This window comes from Lemur catta, chromosome 24 (genome assembly GCF_020740605.2).
Source record: "Lemur catta isolate mLemCat1 chromosome 24, mLemCat1.pri, whole genome shotgun sequence".
In the NCBI taxonomy this organism is placed as follows: Eukaryota; Metazoa; Chordata; class Mammalia; order Primates; family Lemuridae; genus Lemur; species Lemur catta.
The window spans coordinates 11,926,987-11,950,928 of NC_059151.1; the positions used below are offsets into that span (position 1 = coordinate 11,926,987).

A 23,942-nucleotide genomic window follows, 5' to 3' on the forward strand; every position below is an offset into this window, starting at 1 on the left:
GAGCTAAACAAATGATTTTTGTTGTTTAGCTTTTTAGTTATAGTTACAAACAAATGACTGCTTTTAAGCCACTAAGTTTTGGAGTACCTTATTTTATAACTACCTAGAACAATGAGCACGCTCGATCATGAGGTGTGTCTTGCGGACGTAGTGTAGTGGGTCTGCATTAGTAGGGCTTCATTTGGTGGTTAAATTGCTTTGATTTAGCAAGAGGTGACAGGAAATGGGAAGATGGGGAGCCTCAAGCTAGGGAGCAGAGGAGCAAAGAGTGACAGGAGGGAGAGGATGAAGCAAAAATTCACTCAACAACCAGTGAGAATTGTCTCCTGCAGCGATGGCGTGGGGCTATGCAAGAACAGGAACGTCAGTGGTTCAGGTTTAAGGTGTTTGCTAAGGCAGCTGCCCGCGATGTGGTGAAGCACCTGCTAATCCCCATCGGGTCACTCTAAACCTTTGGCCAAATCCTGCCGTACACGTGGTCCCTGAGTCTGGAATACTCGACTGCAATGCAGGGTGGGGTGGGTGTGCTGCCCAGTGAAGGCTGGCAGGGCAGAGCAGTGCAGAGAAAAACGAGGACTCGATGTACAAGGGAGAAAAGAGGGAGAATGTAGCCTGAGAACTCATTGGCAACAAGAGCCGGAAGCCGGAAGTGACTCAGGAGCATCGGAGGCCTGGAACTGCCCTTGATTTCCTTTCCTGCTGTAGATCCCCCAACCCCTGGACATGCATGAGGGATCCTGGATGTCCTTCTCTGTGGACAAAGAATTTATGGATTCAAGTGTTTGGGGGCCTTCATCTTAAGGTGTATAGTGACTTCCATTGACTAGTGGTTGATTTAAGGGACGAGTTATAGCATTGGTCCTCACTGTGCAGTCGGTTTCCAAAATGTGTGCCTCTGCTGGGTAGTTTTGAGGGGACATTACTTTCCGGAGGCTCAGAGTGGGCCCTCAGGGGGGGCCCAACTGAGACTGGTAGGTCTGTGTTGCCCTTTGGTGTCAGTGGAGCGTCACACACCTTGGTAGGTGCTCCTCACCATGCTGCATAATAAGGCAAGCTTGGGTCAGACTCCGCAGGTTGGCCAGGTGAAATCCTCTGGGTACAGGGAAAAATCTATAACGTTAATATTTTAATTAAGTGAGAGATTTAAGCTAGAAGAAAATGAAAATATCCAAAGCTTGTTTTTTGAGTTAAAATAAAGACAAACAATGCATGTTTTCTTTGTAGTTACTTTTACTGGAAAAACAAAACAAAACAAAACATTTTTTTTTCAAAACAGTCAAAATAAAAGACCATTGCACAAGATTGCACAATCATTTACAAATGCTGGCAATTTAAGGCAAGTAGGCCTAGTCTCGCAGAATCCTCGTCTAAGTAGCGTTCTCCATATGCAATACCCTGAAAATGCAATTCTCAGAGCTGTTGGGCTGGATTCAAAGTCCCCTTGGCCAAGCTCACACTGCAGTCTATAATTGAATCACACCAGATCTCAGATAGGAACTTTCCAAAAAAGATTTCTCCGTGGAGTGCCGTTTAAAATTCCTCATTCTTTCCATTTGCCCCCGGCTTTTTTCATAGTCAAGATCCAACGTCCTTCACTATTTATCACGCAATTTACTCTCCTCAGTTCGAACATAACTTCTACAGTCTTCACATTCTTTTCAACCACTGCGGTCTTTACTACCCAATAGTATGATCTCTATGTAAATACAGAAATGCACATCTTCAAAGCGGGGAGAAAGAGAAAGGACCACCTGCTATGGAGACAGGTGTGGTAGGTAATTCAGGAAGCCCTGGGAAGGACTTTTTGCCATTCAAAGAAGCAATTCTGAAACTTAAAAAAAGAAAAAGAAATCCAATTGGATGTGTGTGTGTTTTATTCTGCACCATTATGAATTACACAGGAATAAAGCTAATAATGTGCTCTAGTTGCAACTTGAAGCACTGAAAGTGAACAGCTTACGAATGTTGCTGTGAATGCTCAGTTCTCTTCTGAGACATGGGGCATACACAGGAGTCCAATTTTCAGAATCTTCCCCTGCGCTTTGTACTCACATGTGCAGCAGATGGACACGCTTCCCCTCCAGAGGACCAGAGTCTGCAATTCTGATTAGATTCAAGCTCAAGGCACCAATTAGCGAGTGCTACATGCTTTATTAATGATATTATGCACCTGTGGGGTCTACTTAGGACCCAGAAATTAGTTAAGAATATATAAGTAGTCTCTTGAAAATATATATCTTATCTCTCTATATTTCTCCTTAGAAATTATGTAAAAGCCTAACATATTTTATGAATTTGATTTTTCTAAGTAGTTTTCTCAAACAAACTTACACACAATATTTCCCTTCAACAGTACTGATAAAATACAGGGCACCTTTTTCTTTCAAGTATTTGGGTAAAATAGTATACCCTGAGAATTTGGGGTGCAAACCTACACCTTGTAAACTGTAGAATGAAACTCCTCAAGCACCACATAAGAAAATGTATACCATGATAGTTTTTAAACACAAAGACTATTATTGAATGTGTTTTCCCACGCACGTATACATACTTATCATGAGATTATAGTCACTCTACTTAGGAATCAATACTGTCCTGCAGTCCAAAGTATTAATATTATTTCAGGTAGCGTGAGCATTTGATTTGCAGCAAACACAGACTTTGATTTCTATGAAGTATGAAAGCAAAATATATCTTTTTAAGAGGCAAGGATGATAGCGTCAAATCTGAAAATAAGAAAAAAGAATTTATATCACCAGATATTTCCTAGCGATAAGAAGAGGAATTTGAAATGCATGTTAATAGTTGACATTTATCATAAAAATGCCAAAGTGTAATTTGTTTTAGCTTATTTACTCAGTGATAAACTGCCATATAGAGAGTCTATAAGCTCAGTCATTCCTTGCATATCTGGGCCTCCCTTTAATCCTGAGGGCAATTTCAGTGAGTGCTTTCAAAAAAATACATCCTGGTGAATTAAATTTTCATACTGGTTACAAATGTGTTCAGTTTTCCAGAAACAATTCAAATGGGGCATATTTCAAACATGGCATTTTACCAAGAAGGCAAAAGAAGATATGGGTTAAGATCTCTGCACACAACGCCCTGGGGTTCTTCCGGACAACTGAGCCACAAGTAACCCTGCGAGGAAATTGCAAACACCAGATTCTGCAATTCTGCTTAGATTCAAGCTCAAGGAATTGTTTAGGAAATGCTTTATTAATGATTTTATGTACACAAAGCAGCAGTCCCCAACCCTTTTGGCACCAGGGACCAGCTTCATGGAAGACAATTTTTCCACTGACTGGGGGGAGGGACGGTGAGCGATTGGGAGCGGCTGTAAATACAGATGAAGCTTCGCTCACCTCTTGCCGCGCGGCCCGGTTCCTAACTGGCCACAGACTAATACCAGTCAGCAGCCCGAGGATTGAGGACCACGGACATAAAGCATAAAAGGGTAGTTCAGTAGCTAAAGGGACATTGCTAGGATAATAGTTTTAGGGGTCAGAAGGCTTCATAGACTCTTGTATGATTCCACTCTGGTTGAAAAAGGAAGGGCACATCACTTCATTTAAATACCCACACAACCCCAGGAAACGACAAAACAGGGAAAATGAGGCTTGCGATTGACCTCGTTCCTGTGAAAATGTCCTTTCCCTGTCACTTGAGGTAGTAAATGACCTAGCAGCTTCATATGGTTTGGCGAAACAGAGAACCATAAAATCAGTAATAAATAATGTGGCATTTGTAGAACATTATTTTAAAGTTACATTTGTAACCACGTGGACATTCACTATGTCCTTGGCACCTTCCCTGAGGGCGTAGCCTCTTGGACAGAATCAGCAAATGAAAAGTTCTCTTTTCTTTCCTGGCTCCTGTCCTAGTTGCCCTCAATGTGAGAATTTAAAGCTCAGATCTGCTGGGGATAAATATTGATCAGCAGTTTATGGGCCCCCAAACTAGGGGGAAAGAGGAGTCTGCTTTTGAAGAGATGGCAAGCAGTGACTACTCAACATGGCCACTGGGCTTTCCTAAAAGCCACACGTGGTTTTACACCAGTCGTATCAGTTTGGGTGCTATCCATCTAAATTGTATGTATGTTTCACCAGGTGTGTTCACACACTTTCATAAAAGTTGGAGATCTTGAAATGGATTCCACTTTCTCGTTTTAATATTAAGTGACCTCAAACTCAGCCAGTCTCTCCTGAGCATGAGCAAGTGCTGATGCTGTAAGATGTATTCCCTGGGGGTGAGAAATTAAGTTCTGGGTGGATCGATTGATTCACCTGGGTAAGAAGACCTCTCTGATAAAGAAACAAACAATAATTTTCCTGAATATGGCACAAGGACATCTGTTTTTATACAGATACTGTGTTTCATATTTCATGCCTCATAAACGCTAGAGCTTCATTTCATAGCTCAGTGGCCTAAAGAGCAATCAAATTGGGACCAAAGCTGACTATTTCTGCCTCAAACCTTTTCCTTTACCCAAGAAAACTTCTTTTTTTTTAGAGTAAGATCCCTTTAAGGAAGGCCCTGAAAGTGAAGTTGAGTTTTTTCTAAAAAGAGTCTAACTGAGATGAGAATCACAACTACAAAATAATAAGATACAAATCATACAAAAATCATCTCATACTTTTTTACTCACACCTTCTGTCATGAGTAGCATGAAATTTGGTGGCTCCAAGAAGCCATTTTAAGCACAAACCAAATATCGATGGTCATTAAAATTAAAATAAGGCTCTTTAAAAATGATCAAAATACTTTAGCAAATAAGTAAATAAAAGGAGATTTGTTTAAAAGCCTGGGAGAACTTTCAGATTATTCCTTTAAAAAGTAATTAAGAAATATTAATATTTCAATGTAATCTTTGCCAAGGATATATTGACATACTTATTAATTATAATAAGCTAAATATTTACTGTTCAATCAACTGTGAACACTCACTCAAATAGCCTTCAGAATTGGGTTACAATTGGATGTTGATGAAAGATTCCCTGATTTGGATTCTCAGCATCTCTTAAAACCTGCCTCATGAGAAGCAAGTGTTGTAATTTGAGGCTGCTTCTTTTGGGGTGGCTGGTCTAGGGCTGGAGGGAATCAGAGTCACTGAATCAGAGTCACAGTCTATTCTCTGTCCCTCAATAGGTCACTCTTTAGACTCCAAACAATCCGTGAGAGCCAAGAGTACGCAACTATGGGGGAATCATTCAAGAAAAGAAAAATGCTTTACCCTCACAACCAAGGGTAGATTCTTAAAGGGAAATAGATATTTTATACCTTTTTGAGACTAAGAACTCAATTTTTAAAAGCAATCACTGGCTCTCCCGTATTTTAAGCCATTCTACTTTAAGGCAACAAAAAATGTCAAGACATTGCACGGATGGAAAAATAAAACAGAGTACAAATGGTAAAACCACTGTTTCTCACCATCACATTTGTGATTTCACAATCACATCATGCCAAACCAAATAAAAGAACACATAGAGAACAACCAAGAGAATAACTAGGTCTGGCTGGTATATGATTCAAAGAGCAGAACCATCATATTTAAAACTGATATATGTGCTACAACTCTGTGAGCTAGTCTTAATATATTGTAAGAACCTATAAGGAGATTTGTGATCCAAATTACTGAGTCGCTGGCTTGGTTTACAACAGAACCAATCCCATTCTGTTGTATGTTTTGATTGAACCATGAGAACAAAGGGACTGTTCGCCTAGTCAGAAGTGCAGGAGGGAAGACGTGAATAGAAATCTTATATCCTGTATTAAAGTATAAAAGAAATAGTTTTACAGGGGAAAAATGAAACCATTCAATCAACTCGGTAAAATTAAAAGAACAGAAACTGCCTCAAGAGGGTTGTTCAGGAAAATAGAGAAACTTACACTCTTGGCTTATAAGAAGCAAAAATTAAGAATAACACATGTGGAAGAACTTTTTCAGATGAATTCTTAGTGCTATTACAATGCAATTTTCAGGTTGAAGGAGAATAGTCCATCTTGCCTTGTTCCTATAAAAAAACATAGTCAAAGAAAAGGCTGTTAGTTCTAAAAGCAAATCTCACTTTTAAAGAGGCAAGAAAAATGTCAAAATATATTTTATTTAACTATTTGGCTAAAGTCAATATTAATGATGGAGTTCATGTTTTAAAATATGTTTGACAAATGTGTTTCTGAACCTACTAAACATTACATGACTTTAAGAAATGCCCAGAGTGGAACCTTAATTAAATCTAATCAACTATTCAAAAATGGTTTTGGAGTTAAATGTTTAGTTTCATTGAAATCATTCATAGCAAAGATAAAACACTATAATAGATATGTTCCTAAAATCAGCATGAAGAAGTGATATTTAAATGGAAACATTTGCAATTCAGCGTGAGTTAGTAATCAAATTAAATGAGTAAACGCTATATTGAGAATTCTTGTAAAGCAAATGATCACTGCCTAAATTATGTAAAATTTCACATTGTGCATTTTGTTTAAAATGAGATATATACTGGTTAGAACCTATAACTTAGTTAAATCCATTCTAAGACAGCATTGACATGTCCAAAAGTTGACTAAAAATGAGTCATTTCTTTCCAACTCTAGATAGCAATAGTATATAGTAGATATACTAGAACTTTGCCTAAAGAACTTTTGTTTTACATTTGGGAGTTGATACTTGAGCATAATATTATGAAGACATAAATACAGTAGGCTACAGGTAATATTTGTTAGGGATTAAGAAGACTTATATGAAAAATAACCTCCAAGAAGTATCTATTAACAGCTACCTAACCCATTATATGAAATCAGAGTAGTGAGGCAAGGGAAATTTAAATTCTATCATCCAGAAACACACCTATTGAAATGTTTAAGAAAAAAGAAGTCTATAAGAATAATATGGTTTCATAGCTCACACGGATATACTTCATGTTTATTTTATTGTTTTGTATTTTATGTTGAGGAATAAATGAACTTCAGGACTATTGTGGGTTTGCAGACCTCTCATTTGGTAAATTTAAGGTTTTCTATTTTAGGACATACAGAGCAGCAAGAGGAAAAGAAAACTTAATTGTAAGAAGAGAAAAAGAAAATAGGAGACTAACAAGAATAATTTCAACGCGGATCCAGGGATTTGACAACAACTCTGGCTGAATCCTGTTGTAAGGCAAGATTTGCAGACTCCTCGTGCAGAGTGAGAAGACAGGGTGGGGAGAAAGAAAGAAAGAAAGAGAGAGAGAGAGAGAGAGAGAGAGATTGCACCACAGGATGGTGACAGCAGCCTGAGAAACAGAGGAGAAATCCGGTTACACAATCTACTATTATCATATTTAGGGACTGATCGTCTAGATATTGCCTTTTTGGATCATCACGGGATATTCCTTCTGTTTATGTTAACTTCAGAGGAAGCTTGCTTGAAATCTTGAAAATAATAAAGTTGGTCCAATTCCTATTAAAGAAAAAATCATAAAAATTGCCAGCATAACCTCTCAGAGGCCCCACAAACTTGTACCGTGGCTCAGTGGATCGTGAAGGATCAGTAAAGACAACAGGGGTGACTACACCGTGTCTCCAGGGAGTTTGGCTGGATGACGTCCCAGGATTTGGGGACCAGAACACATGACAGAGCTGGGGAGGGAAGCTGGGGCAGATTTTCCCTTTTCCTACACAGGCCTCTGCCCAGACACTCTGCAAAGTCACCACACGCCACTGGCAAGCTCTGTCCAGAGTTGTATAACATTCTAGAAGGCCTTGGGGGATACTAGAGTACCCTGGCTTCCAGCCAACTGGCCTGCCCTGAGGGTCAGCCAGCCAGCTCAAAGGGGACAGCGGGGCTGTGGGCGCTGCCTCCAGTTTGGGAAAACACAGCCCAATCCTGGGCGTAGGTGCCCAACACCGCCCTGGGAGTGCGCAGGGGTGAGGGCTGACTTTCTGCTCTGATGAGGGGCCTGAGACGATTGGGGGATTCTGAGGCATCTAGGAAGGTCTAGTCTCCAAGGGAGACTGAATGTTTACTCCGTGCCATCTACTGTGTGCTGTGTTTTTCGTAACGGTCACCATTCTCCTGAAAGATGTCTCTGTTTTACAGACGAGGACACAGTGTCAGCAAGAGCAAGTAGCTTGCCTAGACCAGTGTTAGACAGGGGTCAACTCGGAGTCGGGGCTGCCTGACTTCAAGCCACCTGCACTGTGCTTTAGGGACAGCCACTGGGCTCTCCTTCAGCTAAGACGCTTTCACCTGCTGGCATCGCAGGGCATCCTGCTCTCCCCTGCACCTCGCCCGTCTTCCCTCCTTGCACACACAAAGCGTCACCCCGCCACCGGGGGCCACAGCCCCTACCGGTTCTGAAACTGGCTCAGCTTTCTTTTGGGGGCATAAGATGTTCTAAAGAAAGCTAATTTTTTTAATCAAAAGAAAAACATACGTAGAGGCTTAGTAAATGCCAGACATGGCCAGATTCAGGATTAGCTTCTTAACTTGTTCCCTTTCCCTGTCGTTACCCTAAACCCACAACACACACACACACACACCCCGCAGCAGTGACATGGCTAGGAAATTCTGTTTCCTCTTGGATAGGACTCTTATTTTCCCTTAAATGAACTTGAAGTTAGAAAAATAAGCAGCTGAGTAGTCAGTCAAACTCCATCTCTTGTCCTCTCCTTCCCCTCCTTGAGGACATTAATGTTTCATATACTCAATCCTTCACCAGGATGATGTGAGCAGAAGCAAAATGCAATGGCTGAAACATTTTGGAGAAGTGGGTAGTAAGAAAGACCTGACACAAAGGACACATAAGGGAAGGGGGACAGTTCACGGTGGCACCCAGACCAGAAGGCAGAGAGTAAGAGAAGTGGACGAACAGGGGGTCATCTACAAGGGCAGGGGCCACTGGATTTCAGCAGCTGCTGGCCTGGGACAAGTTATTTTGTCAAATAGGGATTAAAAATAGCACCTACTTGTTTTAAGAACCCAATGGCATAATGTTAAGTGTTGGTGTATACTAAATGCTAAATACGCGTTAGCTACTCCTTTTTTCATTTTTTATTAATTTTAGAGAGGGAAGGGAAGAAAATATACAGGCAATAGAATTAACTGGAGAGAAAGGCACAAAATAGTAAGCTAGAGGAAAGCTACAATCCAATAAAAGGGAACGGGAGAAAAGAAAAGGACAAAAAAGACATGAAGGAGATAATAAAATACAACAGCAGCTATATATAGGAATTGGGGAAGGAGGCGGTAACCAAGTTAGTGGGGGGAATAGAAATAAACGAATTGATTCAGGTAAGGAATGACGAGTGAACTGAAACTGAAATGTCGAGCTTGCAGCCTGCAGCCTGCAGCCCAGCTACTTGGCCTGCGTTGGCAGAAGACAGGGAGAGCAGCCAGATTCCTGTCCCTCTGATGGCTTGCCCAGGCTGCACAAAGCTTTGAGAACGTTCAGGTGAGGGAGCTGGCAGCACTCACCCAGGCCTGCCCTTTAAGCTGTCCAGCCTGTGATCAAAACAAACTCCAAAAGAAGTGAGGAGGAGGGAAGGAGCAAGGGGGGTGCCCTGAATTAAAGCGAGTTGAATGGGTGGTGAGAAACCACAATGAAGACTAAATGGAAAAAAACATTGCAAAGAGCAGAAAATGCATCCTCAAATGGCAAGGAAAAAAACGGGGGCTGGGACAGGCACCGGGAAGTGAGGCCATCAAAGAAAAGTGGCCTTAGGGTGAAAGAGAAGCAGAAATAGACAGAGGGAAGAAATGACTATGAACAGCCCCTGCTCCAGCCTGGGCGACACAGGACCCTGGCATTTAGGTTCTGAGTCCCAGCTCTGCCCTGAAGGGACACTGTGACTCAGGAAGGGTCACTTAGCTTCTTTGAGTCCCAATTTCCTCTTGCAATTTTAATACAAGGGGACTGGGTTTGATGCCCTAAGTACTGGTCTAGGGCCCCCTTAGAACACTCTAGAAAAACAGCTCTTTTTGAATCCAGCCCTTTCTCTTCCTACTGCAGTTGCTGATATGTGGGGCTTTATTGGGGGGAGCAGGGGTAGAAATAACTCTGAGGAGAGAAAAGAAAGACGAACAATGTAGGAGCAACACGAAGCACACTGAGAAATGCTGAAACAAGTCTTACGGAAGGAAAAAGGACATTCCAGTGAAACCATGTAACTGCAATACTCTCACGCTGGGGCCCACTATTAACAGGCGTGGTGCCAACTAAAGTTTTTTTAATTAGTATCCCATATTTGTTTTATCTTTATGCTTTTGTAAATGGTATTTAGTATCAAGTCACAATTATGATTTTACAACAAAAATATAACATCTAAGTGGGTGGGCAGGAGAAAGCATGAAAGTGAATGTCAGGGAAAGAAAAATACAGCCACATGCCTCAAACGATGGAAAACTAAACAAAAATAATCGCATCAAAAAGTTGACAAAGATCCTGTAGAGAAGAGATTTTCAAAACCAAACTAGGCAGACAAAAATTACCTAAAAAAGAGAGAGAGAGAGGGGGAGAGAGAGAGAGAGAGAGAGAGAAAGTGGTGAAGTTTTGCAGCTGGTGTCCCTAGCATTGCAACTAGGTTACTGCTGTGGCCATCCTGCTTTTGCACTGCCAAGCGCCCGGCGGTGAACAGCCTCGTCTATTTGTCACAACGTGCGCTGGCATCACCAAATGATAATCCCATAAACAATAGTATCGATTATCTTTTTCAAGGGGTTGTGGCATGAAAAAGTTTGAGAAATACTAGAGTATTGACCACAGGACGAAGAGAAGTGAGAAAAATCCTCCCATGAAATCAAAAATACATAAAGGAAAATTCATAATAGAATAATCAGAAAGAGAACAGCAGCTGATTGTGCTTAAATATACACAGGGAGGAAAAAAGTACAGCTCCCTGATGCAACGTGGTGCTAAAAATAGATGATGAACTGCTTATTATTTGAGCCGGAAGGAATCTTAAAGGTTAGGACGGTTCTTGAACACTGGCTTTGCAGTGGTGTCTGGACAGGTCTGTCTCTTCCTGGGAGGCAGGGGGCAGGCTCCTGGCTGATGGGACTGTCGTGGGTCCCACGGGGGTCTGTGGCTGCACCACAGGATACACGGTAGCTGGTAGAGCATGGGCATATAGTTCACATTTGGTGAATGGATGAGAGAATGAGAGCACTTGGTTCAAACATTCATTTTACAAACGTTCAGAGAGGCAAATGGAAACATACATGGTCAATGGCCAGATGTCACCAGGGAGCGGATCCCAGGTGTCCTTGCCAGTGCCGAGCCCATCGTACCTCCTCCGCCATCCTCCCTTCGCTCCACACATCCTACTAAGGAATATAAAGAGTGCTCTGCAGGGAGCATGGTGTGGCCAGGAGTTCAGAACCAGCTCCGCCCGTCCTGGCTCTCTCCCTTTCTGGGGATCACAGCAAAACCATTTCTTTCTAAATCCCAGTTTTCTTCTCCGTGAAACATTATGGTTGCAATAAATCATTTACGTAACTTCTCAGTTGAAAGGGAGTCATATACCCCTACCCAACCTCAAAACACAGAGATCTCTGCCATGAAGTTTGGTTTTCAAAGGAAAAACCAAACTGAAGTCACCTCCCAAGGCTCCTCATACTGTCCCTTCAAATGAGCATCAGCTGGTTTTTTGAAATGTCTTCAGTGTTTAAGAAACTTTTCACACAAGGGAAAGAGCTGCTACACGCTTTTTTTTTTTTTTTAATCTGACTTTTCTTTGGAAAGTGGTATAGAACTTTCAGGAAGATAAATTTTGAAGGATTTTAATTCATTATGTGAATTTGGCTGAGTCAGTTGTTGCCTGCACCCAAAAAGCTAACATTTAGTTCCTATTTAAGACTATTCTTCTTCAATCCAGAAACCAGCTTTTGCCTATCTGTCTGTATTTTTTCTATCTTTAGGACTGTTTACCAAAATAAAGGTTGTGCTTTCAAAAAGGGAAACAGTTTCCAAAATCACTATTCAAGTCTCAAATACTAAAAACTCTGATGTCTATCTGTGTCTGATAGAAATGACTCCAAGTCTAATCTCTCTAGACTGAGAGTGGCCAGGCAGGAGAGAGGCCAAAGGCAGCTGCTAAGCGGGCTCTGAGCAAGTGTGTGCCCCCGGCCTCCCCCCTCCTCTCTGTCCTCCCTTCCCCTTGCTTCTGCACCTCCACAGCCTGCACAAAGGCCTCCTGGATTAGCCGGCCCAAAATAGCCCTAGGTAAACACACCACCTGTCCAGGAAATTAAACCACTTTTGCCTGCAGCCTCCTCTTCCTTTTGCAAAACCAGTTCTCTAATTCTGAGTCTCCTTCCCATGCAAACTGGATGTCTTCTTTATTTTCTATATCAAACAAAACATACATCATTTAGCTTTAATTTTCCCCTCTCCTCTCTTTATTTGTGATCATCTAATCTAGTTCTAGATTGCAGCTGAAATGAGACTTATGCTTTCACCTGAATTCTTAGAGAAAGACCCAAGGATTTTTGGACAGGGACTAATGTTGTCTTGCAGTAGGATAAATGTCATAATATACAGTAACAATCCCCTCATTTGAAAAAGGTTTCGTAGCTTTCAATATGCTGTAAAATCATCTGACATTCAGTTACAAGTCGAGGGATAGATATTATTGTCCCCACCAGAGACGACACATGAATGCTAGAGAGTTTTTCATGCCAGAGTCACACAGCTGGTGACAGTCTGTGTAAGTTTATAATCCGATGTTCCTAATTCCTAATTGATGGCTCTTTTATTGCGCAAAGCAACAATGTTCCTCTGTTCCTTTTCAGTTAAATCAGGGAAGAGAGAAATGGCTTATTTCTATTATAGAAGCAGAGGTAGGGTTTCTCCTCTACTCCTTTGTTTTGGTTCAGTGTATGATCTTACCAAGAAGTGAAAGTGCTAGAAGCATTTATGATCTCAACCTTTCCTAATATGAAGAGAACAAGAGTTTGAGGGGCAAGTTGGTCCCCACTGTTCTGCCACCTTTGCACTCCCATCTGAGGGTGTCTTGGCCCTGTCTTACAAGTTTGACCTAAAATGTTCTGGTTTGAACAAGCCAAGCTCACTCTTCCTATCAAGTTCCACAGACTGTATTTACAGCGGGGACTCCTGTCTGTGGCTTTGGATCAACCTAGGTGGCAGGAATCTATTTTCTCTGCTTTCCTTTACATAGGAATAAGTGCAGAAGTTGATTCTTTTCCGAAAAAAGAGAACATGGATGTGAAAATGAGGGTCTCGTGGTGATTGAACAAGACTGGAATGAACACAGCAACCCTATTCAAGGAGAAGCTGCAGCTGCACGATCATCTCCCCTCTCCTGGAGATCACACTCGTGTGTGTGTGTGTGTGTGTGTGTGTGTAAAAGACACTCACCCTAAGAAAAGTGTTCCAATCAACCAAACAGTGAAAAATTGTTTTTAAAAATCCAGTCCCTTTGTATAAGCAATTTCAAGAGGAAGAGAGGGAAGAAGCATTTCTGCAGATTCTAGGAAACCTCCCGAATGAGAAAACATCTGTCTTCGACTCTCCTTACTTCTGGGGACCAGACAGATTAAAGGGGTTTCCAGTCATCTCCCAGGACGTTTGGTGCCTTCTGTCGCTGGGGCTGCCAGGAACAAAGAGCGAGGCTCACTCCAGGAACTCGGGCTGGGGGGCCGTCTGCCTGCCCTGCCACCTCCACCCACCGCGGAGGAGGAAATCTGGCAGGAAAACTAGCTCCTTCATAAGTGGACGGGGTTTGTTCTATTCTTCCAGAGTGCCCCTTTCTAGAACCAGCCTCCTCTGCTGTAAGTCTCCCACTTTGGGGACAAAGAAACAGGACTGTCCTTGTTCTCTTAAGCCTGATTATCAACGTGCAATTCACTCACCAGCAGCTGCTTCGTCCTCCTCTCCGGGGACCGCGCATCATCTGTGCTCCACCACGAAGCTCATGGTGGTGCCGTCGAAGGACGGGGGAGCGATGAGCCGCGGCCCCAGGGGCTGCGAGGTGATGCTGATGACAGGCTTGCCGTGCAGCTGGGCAAAGCCCTTGGCCCCCACGAGCTGGGATGCGGCCGCTGGGGCCGAGGAGGAAGAAGCGGCCGGAGACGGACCGGAAGCCATGAAGTACGGGGCCTCCGGGAAGGTGGCAGCTGCGTCTTTGCTGGGGGGCTCCGGCGCCATGGGGGACAGCTCGCCGCCCCCGGGCGCGTGAGCAGCGGGCGTGGGCTGCAGGGCGTTGGCGGGCAGCACCGTGGGCAGAAACCCGGGGTAGATCATGTAGGTGGGTCCGTAGGCCCCGGGGCTCAGGGCCAGGGGAGGCACGGGGAAGGACATGGGAGCCACCGCCTGCTGCTGGGGGGTCATGGGGACATCCACGTACTGCCCCGTCTCGGGGTCAAACAGTCTCCGGGTCAGGGGCTGCACTGGCGTGTCCACCAGGTAGTACTGGCCGGTGGTCACATCCAGGAGCATCTTGCGCTGCGTCTGCTGAGGCTGCGGCGGCTGGAAGGGGTCTGCGGGGACCGCAGCCGGGCCCGCAGCGGCGGGGGCGGGCATGCGGGGCGGGGAGAAGCAGAGGACCTGGGGCTGGGCCCCCTGCAGGGCGAAGGGCAGCGGCTGCTGGTGGTAGATGGCGGTGGGGGGATGCTCCGGGCTCTGCGGGCCCGTGGGGGCAGCTACCGTCCCCCGGGGGTTGTCGGGCTTCGTGCGCCAAGCCGGCCGGCTGGTCCCACTGACCTGGGAGCCTTTGGGGCTGCCGGGGACCTGACTGCGGGCGCTCAGGGGGGGCAAACTGCAGAGGGTGGCGGCCGAGGAGCTGGGGGGCCCCTCCCTGGCAGCCCCAGGCCTGCCCGGCAGCTCCCCTGCAGCGGAGCTTCCTTTAAGGGGGATGGCCAGGTAATTGCCACAGTCACCGTTGCTCTTCTCCAAGCCGCTGCCACTTTTCCTGTTGGTCACCTCATCCTGGGTGGCGGGAGAGATCCTGAGGGACCGGAGTCCCTGCGATTTGATGCTCTTGGCCGCCGCGGAAGGACTCTCCGGGGAGGGCCCCTGCGGGAACTTGCCGGCGACGCCCCCCGTTTTCTGGGTGCTGCTGGCGGTCACTGTGAGCACGTTCTGCGCGCCGGGGAGGGGAGGGAGGGGCTGCAGGGGCTGTGGCCGCTCCGCGTCCTTGTGGACAGGGGGGATGTAGAGAGATCGCGGCCTCTGCCGGGCCAGGTTCTCGAAGGCAGCTGCCCGGGCGGACACGCTCTCAGCGCTGGGGTTGGAGTTTCTCCGCTGCAGACGTTCTAGGGGGGCCCCTCGCGGGACCATGTCACCTTTGTGTCCTGCGCCCCGCTCTTCCACGTCACCCAGCCGTCGGGCCAGCTTGTCGTGGTCTCCCTCGGCACCCACGCCCCCTTCCCTCTCCTCGCTGGCAATGAGCGACAGGACGTGGCTGTTCGTCATCGTGGGCAGGGGATCGCTTTTGCGCTTCCACTCGTTCCTGTTGAAGCTGTACAGCTCCTCCATGGACCTCACCGCGGCCGTCAGCTTCTCCAGGGCGTTGCGGGCTGGCTTGGGGGCTTTCCCTTCCTCCTTGACCTCCTCGTCCTTGAGCTTCTCCGGGGTCTTCTGGGCAGAGGCCTTGGAGACGATCTTGAGCACGGGCAGGTAGGAGCCCTGCTCGGGCTTATTGGGGGCGATGGTGGCCACAGGCAGCCTGCCAGATGCCCTGTGAACCAAGACCGTCCCTTCCGGGGAGGAGGGATTCAAGACGCTGCTGCTGCTGCTGCTGCTGCTGCTGTTCTTGCCCATGCTGTCCCTTGGCTCTCGGTCCGTGCTGTCCTCCCTCTGGTTCACTACGGCCTGGCACGTAATCACCAACGGGGACAGGGATCCGGATCCACCAGCTGCAGCAGCCAGCTGCCGGGGTTTGGGCCCTGTCAGTCCCTGCTCTGGAGTAACACTGCCCTTGTCACTGCTGTCCCCTGACCCTTTGATTAGTTTCCTGACGTCTCTCACCTGGTGCAGAGGGCCTTGAGCCTTGGACTTGTCTCTGACATCTCTCACTTGGAAATGGGGCACTTTTTCCAGGCTGTCCCCGCGGAAGAGTTTCTGCTGTGCCCTGCTGTTGTCCTCAAGGGTCTTGAAGAGGTCGGAGGCGCTGCCACCGGCCAGCTTGGGCGTGAGCAGCTTGGCGATGTTGAAGTCGGAGCTTGGCTGCTGCACGCTGCCCAGCCGGATCTTGATCTCCGGGGCCTTGGGCCTGATCACGGCGGTGGACGTGGCCTGGGCAGCGGGGTATTTGGTGGCCTGCTTCCCCGGCTGCTTGTCTCTGGGCGTCTGCTGGATGTTGGGGACAAACAGGCGAGACATGATGGTGGACTTGCTGGCGGAGATCTCCCCGAGGTCGGCCCTCCAGTCGCCCCCCTTGGGGAGCTTCAGCTTCCCGACGGCCGCGTGCTCCTCGCGCTTCTCCGCCTCCTTCTCCTTCCAGGAGCGGAACGCGCTGTTCTGGCTGCGCAGGAAGATGCCCTTGACCGTCTCCGAGGCGCTCTTTTTGATTTCACACACTTCCGTGTGTCCCTCGGCGAAGCTCCGGCCCGAGCCCGCGCTGCCCTCCCGCGGGGTGCTGGCTTTGAACACGGGGGACCGAGCCCCGTCCCCGCCCGCGTCCGCCGCGCTGCCGGCCACGCACTCGGAGCCCGCGTCCGAGTGGCGGGAGCTCTGTCGCTGCAGCCCGCGCTCCCGCGGCCTCTCGGTCCCAGCCCGGCCCTCGGCGTCCCTGGGGGCGCCGGGCAGGTTGCGCTGGGACGTATCGGTGACCTCTCCCCTCTCCATTTTGAACTCGTGCTCCCGCTGCATCTTCTTGGAGATGACATTTTTGAGCAGACTGGAAGCGAACCTGGACTTCTTCTGGGGGCCGTCGGCGCGGGAGGCGGGCTTGCTGCCCTCCGAGGCCTCCGAGCCGTCGTCGGTGTACACAGACCCCGGCCCCTTGCTGGAGCCTTTGGTGGCCCTGCAAGGCCCGGTGGCGGAGCTGGCTTTGCTGTCACTGCGCAGGTTCAGGGGCTCGAGGAGGGTGACCACGCGGGCACCCGTCTGCACCTGCTTCTGGAAACACAGGGGTGTCTCCACATGTTTGATCTCCCCCTCGACTTTGCTGACCACGAACTCCAAGGCCTTGGTCTGGGACTTCTTGGCCTGGACGTAGAGCTGGTCTGCAGCGGCCCTGGCCCCGCCGCCCTTCCTGAGCCCCGCGGCCACCGAGGCCGCGCTGCCCCTGAGCAGGCTCTGCTCCACTCGGGCGCCCACGCCCCCGCATTTTAGGTCCAGGAAGGTTGACCAGCGTCCGAAGCCCACCTCGGAGAGCGTGGCGGAGGACTCCCGGGAGCTGATGTTCAGGGCCTCAAAGTAGGGGTAGGCGAGGCTGCGGAAGGCCCGCGAGGTCAGGTTACGCACCTCTTTGTCCGCGTCGTCCAGCTCGCTCACGGCGCTGGAGGCCCCGCTGGAGTAGTCCACGAGCTCCTTGGCCTGGATGGCCCCGCACCGGGTGTGCAGGCGAGCAGGGACGGCGATGAATTTCTTTGCATGGTCCTGAGCCACGGCTGCAGCCGGGTTTTGCTTGAGCGAACTTGAATTGTGTTCAGCAGCTGTAGAGACGCGGAGGCTCATGTCGCCTTCATGCTTGGCAGCGTAAATAATGTTTTGCTTTGCACGCACGTTGCTAGGCTCATTTATAGCCCGGGAAGTCGGTTTGATTGATAGGAGGATCTGGCCTGCGGCACTCCCGCAGCTGCTCGCGGCGGCGGCTGTCCCTGAAGCTGTCCCCGGGGACTCGGGCTCGCGCAGGAGGGCCGTGCCAGGCGCAGTGGGTGGGGGCGTGGGGCCGTCGTCAGAGGGGCCGCTGCCCACTTCGGTGCTGCTGGTGTCGCGACCACTGCGGTCTGCGTCGGGGCGGGCCACGTCGCTGCTGGTGGGGCTGGGTGTCCGGGTGGCGTTGGTGCTGGGAGTGGTGCTGAGGTAGCAGCTGTTGTCGTCGTCCTCTTCGGTCAGGGTGGTGACGTCCCCTGGGGTCTCATCGCTGCCACCGAAGGAAGCATAGTCCACGAACGAGTAGATGACGTTGTTGTCCTCGAAATCCCAGCGGGAGGCCAGCCCCACGTCGAAATCCATGTCTTGCTCCACCTCACTCAGCTGGATCTCATGGGTGGTGATGTAGTGAGCCTCTTGTTCTTTGGGGGGGTCCCTGCTGCCCTGGGACTTGGCAATAATGTCCCTGCACTCTGTGCCGTCTCCTTGCCCCCCTCCCCCTCCTCCCCCTCCCCCCACTCCTGATCTCTTCCCTCCCTCTCCTCCCCTGGGCTGGCGACCTTCGCTCTCGCTCTCAAAGCCTAAGGATGAAGAGGAAGTGGCCAGAGCCCCAGTCGATGCGGTGGAATCCTCCATTTTGGAAAGGCCTTCCTCCTCTTCTTCTTTGTCCACTGGGGAGGAGGAGGAGGAAGATGAGAAGTTGCCACGCTCATCGGGAGCAGAGAGCTGGGATCCGGAGGGTTCGGAGGAGGCAGGATTCTCCCGGGGGGTTGGAGCCTTGCACTGTCGGCTGCTCGGTTCCTCTTGGGCTTTCTCCTTTGGGCTCCCAGGGGCACTCTGATCCCCAGCGCAGGGCCCCGGGGTGAGTTTCAGGGTCCCGGGGCTCGCCCCCCGGACTCCAGCTGGAGCGCCCGTCTGCGCATACTTCGCGTCTCGCTGGGACGAGGCTGCAGGCCCGGGCAGCGGCCGCAGCTGCTGCGGGGGCTCCGGGCTGTCCCGAGCTCTGGTCGCCCCGTCTTCCACTTCCACCTCCTCCAGGCTGGCCTGCGCATTCCGCTCAGGGGTGGCGGCTTCCATTCCGAGCCCTCTCCCGGGTTTCAGCGACAGGAAGAGGCAGTGGTGAGCGCTGGGGATGTCCCGGGTCCCTCTCTGGCCCCAGAGGGGCTGCAGAGTTGCCCGAAGCAGGGTCCCACGTGCGTGGACTGGCCCTGAGGCTGTAGGCACCGCTGTCACTGCTGCCACCACCTCCCAGGTCTTCAGCCCCTGTGGCGGGGAGGCAGCGAGCCCGAGGGAGGTGGGACGGCGCCCGGCTGGGGCGGTGGCAGAGGGGGTCGGTGGCTGAGGGGCTGCTGCTCTGGCCGGGACTGCGGCCAGCGTCCCGCAGCTGAGCTGTCCTGTCCCGTTGTTTGCCCGGCAGCGTCGGCAGTGACAAGCCTGAATGCCATCGGCCACGGAAGGAGCAGCATCTGTAGGTTGACCCTGGGACTCCCAGAAATGAAAGGAAAGCATGTGCTGTTTCTTGTGAAGCCTGGTCCCTTCCCTGGATGGGGCGAGAGAGGGTCACGTCATTCCAGAAATATTTTTAGTGTCCGTTCCCCAGCCATACCGAAATCGCGCTCGAGGGTAGGAAGAAGAGGCTCTAAAGAGATGGAAAGAGGAGGCTGGGGGTGGAGGAGGCTTGTGGGTTCTAATTCAAATCAACCAAATGTTCTATGTGATCTATTATGGAGACGTCTAGCAAGTACGAAATTATTCTGTCCTCGCTGCCATCTTTCAGTCTCAAGTCTCTGATTAAATGGTTTTTTTTTTTCCTTGTTCTTGAAATTCAAATTTTGCACTGCATTTCAAATCAACTGAGGACACTCCGGAAATATTTCAACATCTCCCTTGTACATATATGGTAGCTTTATATTTGCCGCAAAATCTATGCATTACTTTTCCTTTGGAGAGCCCAATTAGAGGAGTTTGGGTAATAAAACTTTTCATAGGAATAGAATATTTCACCCCTCTTTCCCCAAAGATACACTGTATGAAACATTTTTTTTTTCCAAAATAGGAAGAATGCCTTCTAGAATCCTTACTGTGTTGACTAAAAGTATAAAAGGGCAATTTTCCAAGACCTAAAACTTAACACTTTAAATAAACTTTTCATTATAGTCACTAAAAAGGAGCATATGGAACCAAAATTGATATGATTTCAAATCCCTACAAATACCTGACCAATCTCAAAAAAAGTTCCCTGAACTTGTAAAACCGTGGAAGACAATAAACCCCCAATTAAATATAGCCTGACTGCAGCCTCCTGATTTGGTTACGCTGGCTGAATTCCAGGCCCCGCAGGGCACAGAGTCAAAAAGGGAAAGAACAACGAACACACTTACCCTGCAAGAGTACAGTGCGGCTTGGAGGGAGGTCCAGAGAGGAAATGTGACCCCTGGCATGCCCCAAGGAAACGAGGCCAAAAGCCCAGTTTGCTAGCTCTGAGGTGCATCCATTCCAGATAATTCAGTAGTTGTGCAGGAAAATTTGCCGGGCAACCCAAGGCAGGGGCCCACGCTGGCCATCCTCAGCGTAGATTCCCCGGGTGCTATCAGTGAAGAACAACTCCTGATTTTGGTGAGATCTGGCCTTGATCACCTGCCAGGCCCGATTCCACCACTATACATAGTCTATGTGTCACTTACACCGATTGAATAAAGCACTATTTTAAACATCCACATTTGTGGGGAACAAAAATAACATCGTCAACCATCCCTTTCCAACACGAATGCCACCCCCACATAGAAAAATGTTCCTTCCTCTGAACAGGCGTGTGGATAGGTACGGAGTGGGAGCCCCTAACAACCGGGTCATCTACCTTCTCAGACTGGGGACATGGACAGCACAGCCCTGAACAGAAGGGAGCCCATGGCAGCTCCCTTCTGCCCACACCACTGCCGTGAAAAACCCAACTTAAAGAAGGACTGGAAGGATCGCTTGAGCCCAGGGGCTGGAGGTTGCTGTGAGCTAGGCTGACGCCACGGGACTCTAGCCCGGGCAACAGAGCGAGACTCTGTCTCCAAAAAAAAAATAGACTGGAACTATCGAGAATCATAGTGTGGCTATTAAGCCAGAGCTCTAGGTGAAGAGGGTAAAAGAGAAAAGGAAAAAGAAAGAAACAAAAGAGAGGAAGAGAGTGAAAGAACCAGAAGGAGAGAAGGAGAATTTGCTAAATGTGCCATCAACTTTTTGATTATGGAGAACTATGTTTACTGGCACAAAAATCTTAGATTCTTAATAATAATAATCACAACTAAGACATGTAGAATTTACTATGTGCCAAGAACAACTTGAAACCCTTTTTAATGTGTGTATATTAATTTATTTAATCCTCATAACGACCTGATGAATTAGGTAGGATTATTGTTCTGATTTAATAGATGGGAAAGGTGAGGTGCAGAGATGTTAAGAAATTAGGAGGCAGAATTCAAACCCAGGCAGTCTGGCTCCAGAGCTGGGACCATGACCGTTTTGCTATTAATACACAGTCTTGGTGACTTCTACGCTCAAATACTCTGCAGGGCACCCAGATTCTCAATTAGAAGGGAGCAACTTATGCACGAGGCAGTTTCATTTTATCTGAATGACCACAAATAAACCCTGTCACTGTGTTTTTTTGTTTTGTTTTCTTTTCATCTAATCAACCTGTGTACACATCTTGTACTCAGTGGTTAAGGATCATGATCCTATAAATAAAATGAAATAAAATATAGTTGGCTCCTTCGGGCAAGCAGAGTATTTTCAGTGCCCTGTTTTAATTTTGCTTTGAGGCTGACCGTGCCTTGGACAGTCAACCCTGAATGCCACCTCCAGCGCTGTGAGACATACATCCTCTGCAGCCGAACAGAAGGTGGAGTTTCTGCCCATCACGGCAATTATAGCCTAAAGAGGAATCTTTCCAGCACTTTTCATATGGCCCTGTCTGTCATGACAGCTCAGCAGAGTTTCTCCCTGCAGTTGGCAAACTACAAAGTTGGAAGGTCACATGCCCTGGGTGCAGATTAAAACATAATTGCTTAATACACAGAGTTCTGAAAATCTACCTCCAGAGTCCTCCGGAGAGCACAGCCCCAGACAAACCTCCCCGAGAGGCATAAAGAGCAGGTTGTTCTGAAAGAGATACTTACCTTCGGAGTGTCTGGGTGGCTCCTTTACTGCTTTCTATCTAGATGAATGCCAGTGTAGGAAAAAGAATTGAAGAGAAATCTTTTCCAAATAAAGTGAATTTCCAAATCGTCGGGTTTCATTTGAACCACAAATTCTCTTTAAAAATCAAAACAGCCAAAAGTCTGGAATAGGATAGGCTCAAAAGAAAAATTAAGAAACCTCATACATGGAAAAACAATGACCAATTACAGGCTAAAGGAAGATGCTTAAGAACCCCAGGCTGCTTACCCTCGGGCATTTGGAGAGTTCTGGGGCAGTATACATTGCTATGAAAATAGATGCTCTCAATTCTGTTGAAATAACTCGCAGTCATTTGATAACCATAGCCTTTTATTCCTTAACAGGACTACAGTCATTTTATTTTTTTTTTACAGATGAACTCAGTGATCTCAACTCTTGAGCAATTAACAGTGACTAATACCACCACATTAAACCGGGTTAAGCGGGCCCACTTGCTAGAGCAGACAAGGTATACTCAGTTGATAACTTTATATGGGAATTCGAAGAGTAACAAAGGAAATGACTCAGTGTCATTATTTTTGTCCCTCCAGAGACAGTTTCTTTGCATTCCCTGAAAGCCTTGTGAGATGATAGTATGTAAAAGAAGGAAGGCCAGGGTATCCACCAGTTGGTAAAAGGGTATGATTATATTTAGGTTTCTGACAGCAGCATAAGATGGTGAATAAACATGTCATTGGAAAGGAAGAACAGTTTACCGAAGGCAGACCCCTAGACCAGAAATAAAGAGAGAGGTTCAGCTCAGGCTCAAGCTATTAATAGAAGACAGACAAAGGAATCCCAAAACACAGACATTCGCAGGATCCTCAGGGGTGTGATGGGTGAGGGGTATTCTCTGATTACCGTAAGTTTTGGGTAAAGCTTTCTGTAGACACTTCACAGCTGTCTGCACAGGCTGATGTGACGGAGGCTTTTCTGTTGGCCACTGCTCAATGCCCAGAGGGGGGCCAGCTGTTCTTCTTCCCGGCCCAGGCAGGCGCACGTAAGAGTTGCATCCGATGGAAAGGCACGAAGTATCTTTTTTGCTGAGGGGGTCAAATGGCATCTGTTATTTAGTTATGGAGTTAAATGCTTTACATACTTTTGCTCATCCATCCTCTCAAACATGAGAGAACAATTATTATTCCCATTTTATAGATTTTATAGATTAAACAAATGGAGGCTGAGTGAAGACATAGGCCCTGCGTGACTTTGCATAATTCATAAATGCTGGAGCCCTGGCTGGAGCCCAGTTTGGAGTGACTGGAGCCCACGCTCGGGGGATGGCTGAGCATTCTGTCTGTGAGGTGGAGGTCACAGGGTCGTGTCACTGCTGGCCAGTGAGCTGTCCCACAGCCTCAACCAGCTGCTTGCCCGCAGGACCAGTTGGTCACCATGGAGTCCAAGGAAACGGAGCGGCAGGATTAGTGTAAAACTATCCCTGTGAACAGAAAAACAGCATGTACTACGAGGGTGAGCAAGTGGCTCTCTCTTCTAGTGCGAAGAAGAGCACGTTATTGCAGAGTCACGCCATGCACGTTGCAGATGCAACCCCTTAGCTATGCCCTGAAAACTTGGAAGGACAGGAAGGAACAGTTCACCACCAGAAATAAAACCTTACTAACAGCCACGCAAGCTGCACACAGAGGCCGAGGAAGGAGGTGCGAAAAGGCTGGTTCCTTTTCCCCTTGACTCAGGCTGTGTGTGTATCAGGGTCGCTCCTCTCTGGTGTCTCTCTCTTTCTCTCCTGGGAATGGCCCAATGGTCTGTTAGGCATTTGCCCTCCCTTTGCTCACTCCCGCTCCCCCTCTTCTTCCTTTTGGCACCTGACTTCTTATCCCAGGTGACAGTTTCCACCTGGCTTCCTCCTAAGGGAGTTGTGAAGGTTTTGGTGTTTCAGATCTTACTGGATAAAAGAAAATTATCCCTCCCATAGTAGACTCAAAGTGAGACATCAATGTGACAAACGAATCTTTCTCT

The 23,942-nt window shown here is 47.9% G+C and overlaps 1 protein-coding gene across 4 annotated transcripts; it reads right to left on the minus strand.

Moving 5' to 3' along the window:
* Positions 1-1,212: 1,212 nt before the first annotated feature.
* Positions 1,213-22,233, minus strand: C24H4orf54 (chromosome 24 C4orf54 homolog). Of its 4 annotated transcripts, XR_006731250.1 has the most exons (4): positions 20,141-20,500; positions 13,853-19,299; positions 5,890-6,014; positions 1,213-2,726 (listed from the first exon to the last, which is right to left on the minus strand). XR_006731250.1 is itself a non-coding variant. In XM_045536886.1 (3 exons), the coding sequence occupies exon 2, from the start codon at positions 19,266-19,268 to the stop codon at positions 13,890-13,892; it is 5,379 nt and encodes a 1,792-aa protein (XP_045392842.1). In that variant the 5' UTR covers positions 19,269-19,299; positions 21,926-22,233; the 3' UTR covers positions 1,213-6,014; positions 13,853-13,889. The 4 variants fall into 4 exon arrangements, 2 of the variants coding, with proteins under 2 accessions (XP_045392842.1, XP_045392841.1); XM_045536886.1 differs by lacking the exon at positions 20,141-20,500 and adding an exon at positions 21,926-22,233 and having other exon boundaries at positions 1,213-6,014; XM_045536885.1 differs by having other exon boundaries at positions 1,213-6,014.
* Between the last annotated feature and the right edge of the window lie 1,709 nt (positions 22,234-23,942).

Bases quoted from the DNA above. Each gene is read 5' to 3' on its own strand.
- C24H4orf54 (XM_045536885.1), bottom strand. From the start codon at position 20,250: ATGCACCTCAGAGCTAGCAAACTGGGCTTTTGGCCTCGTTTCCTTGGG. The intron at 19,300-20,140 runs GTAAGTGTGTTC...CGCCCCATCCAG, and splicing joins CCGCACTGTACTCTTGCAGG to GGAAGGGACCAGGCTTCACA.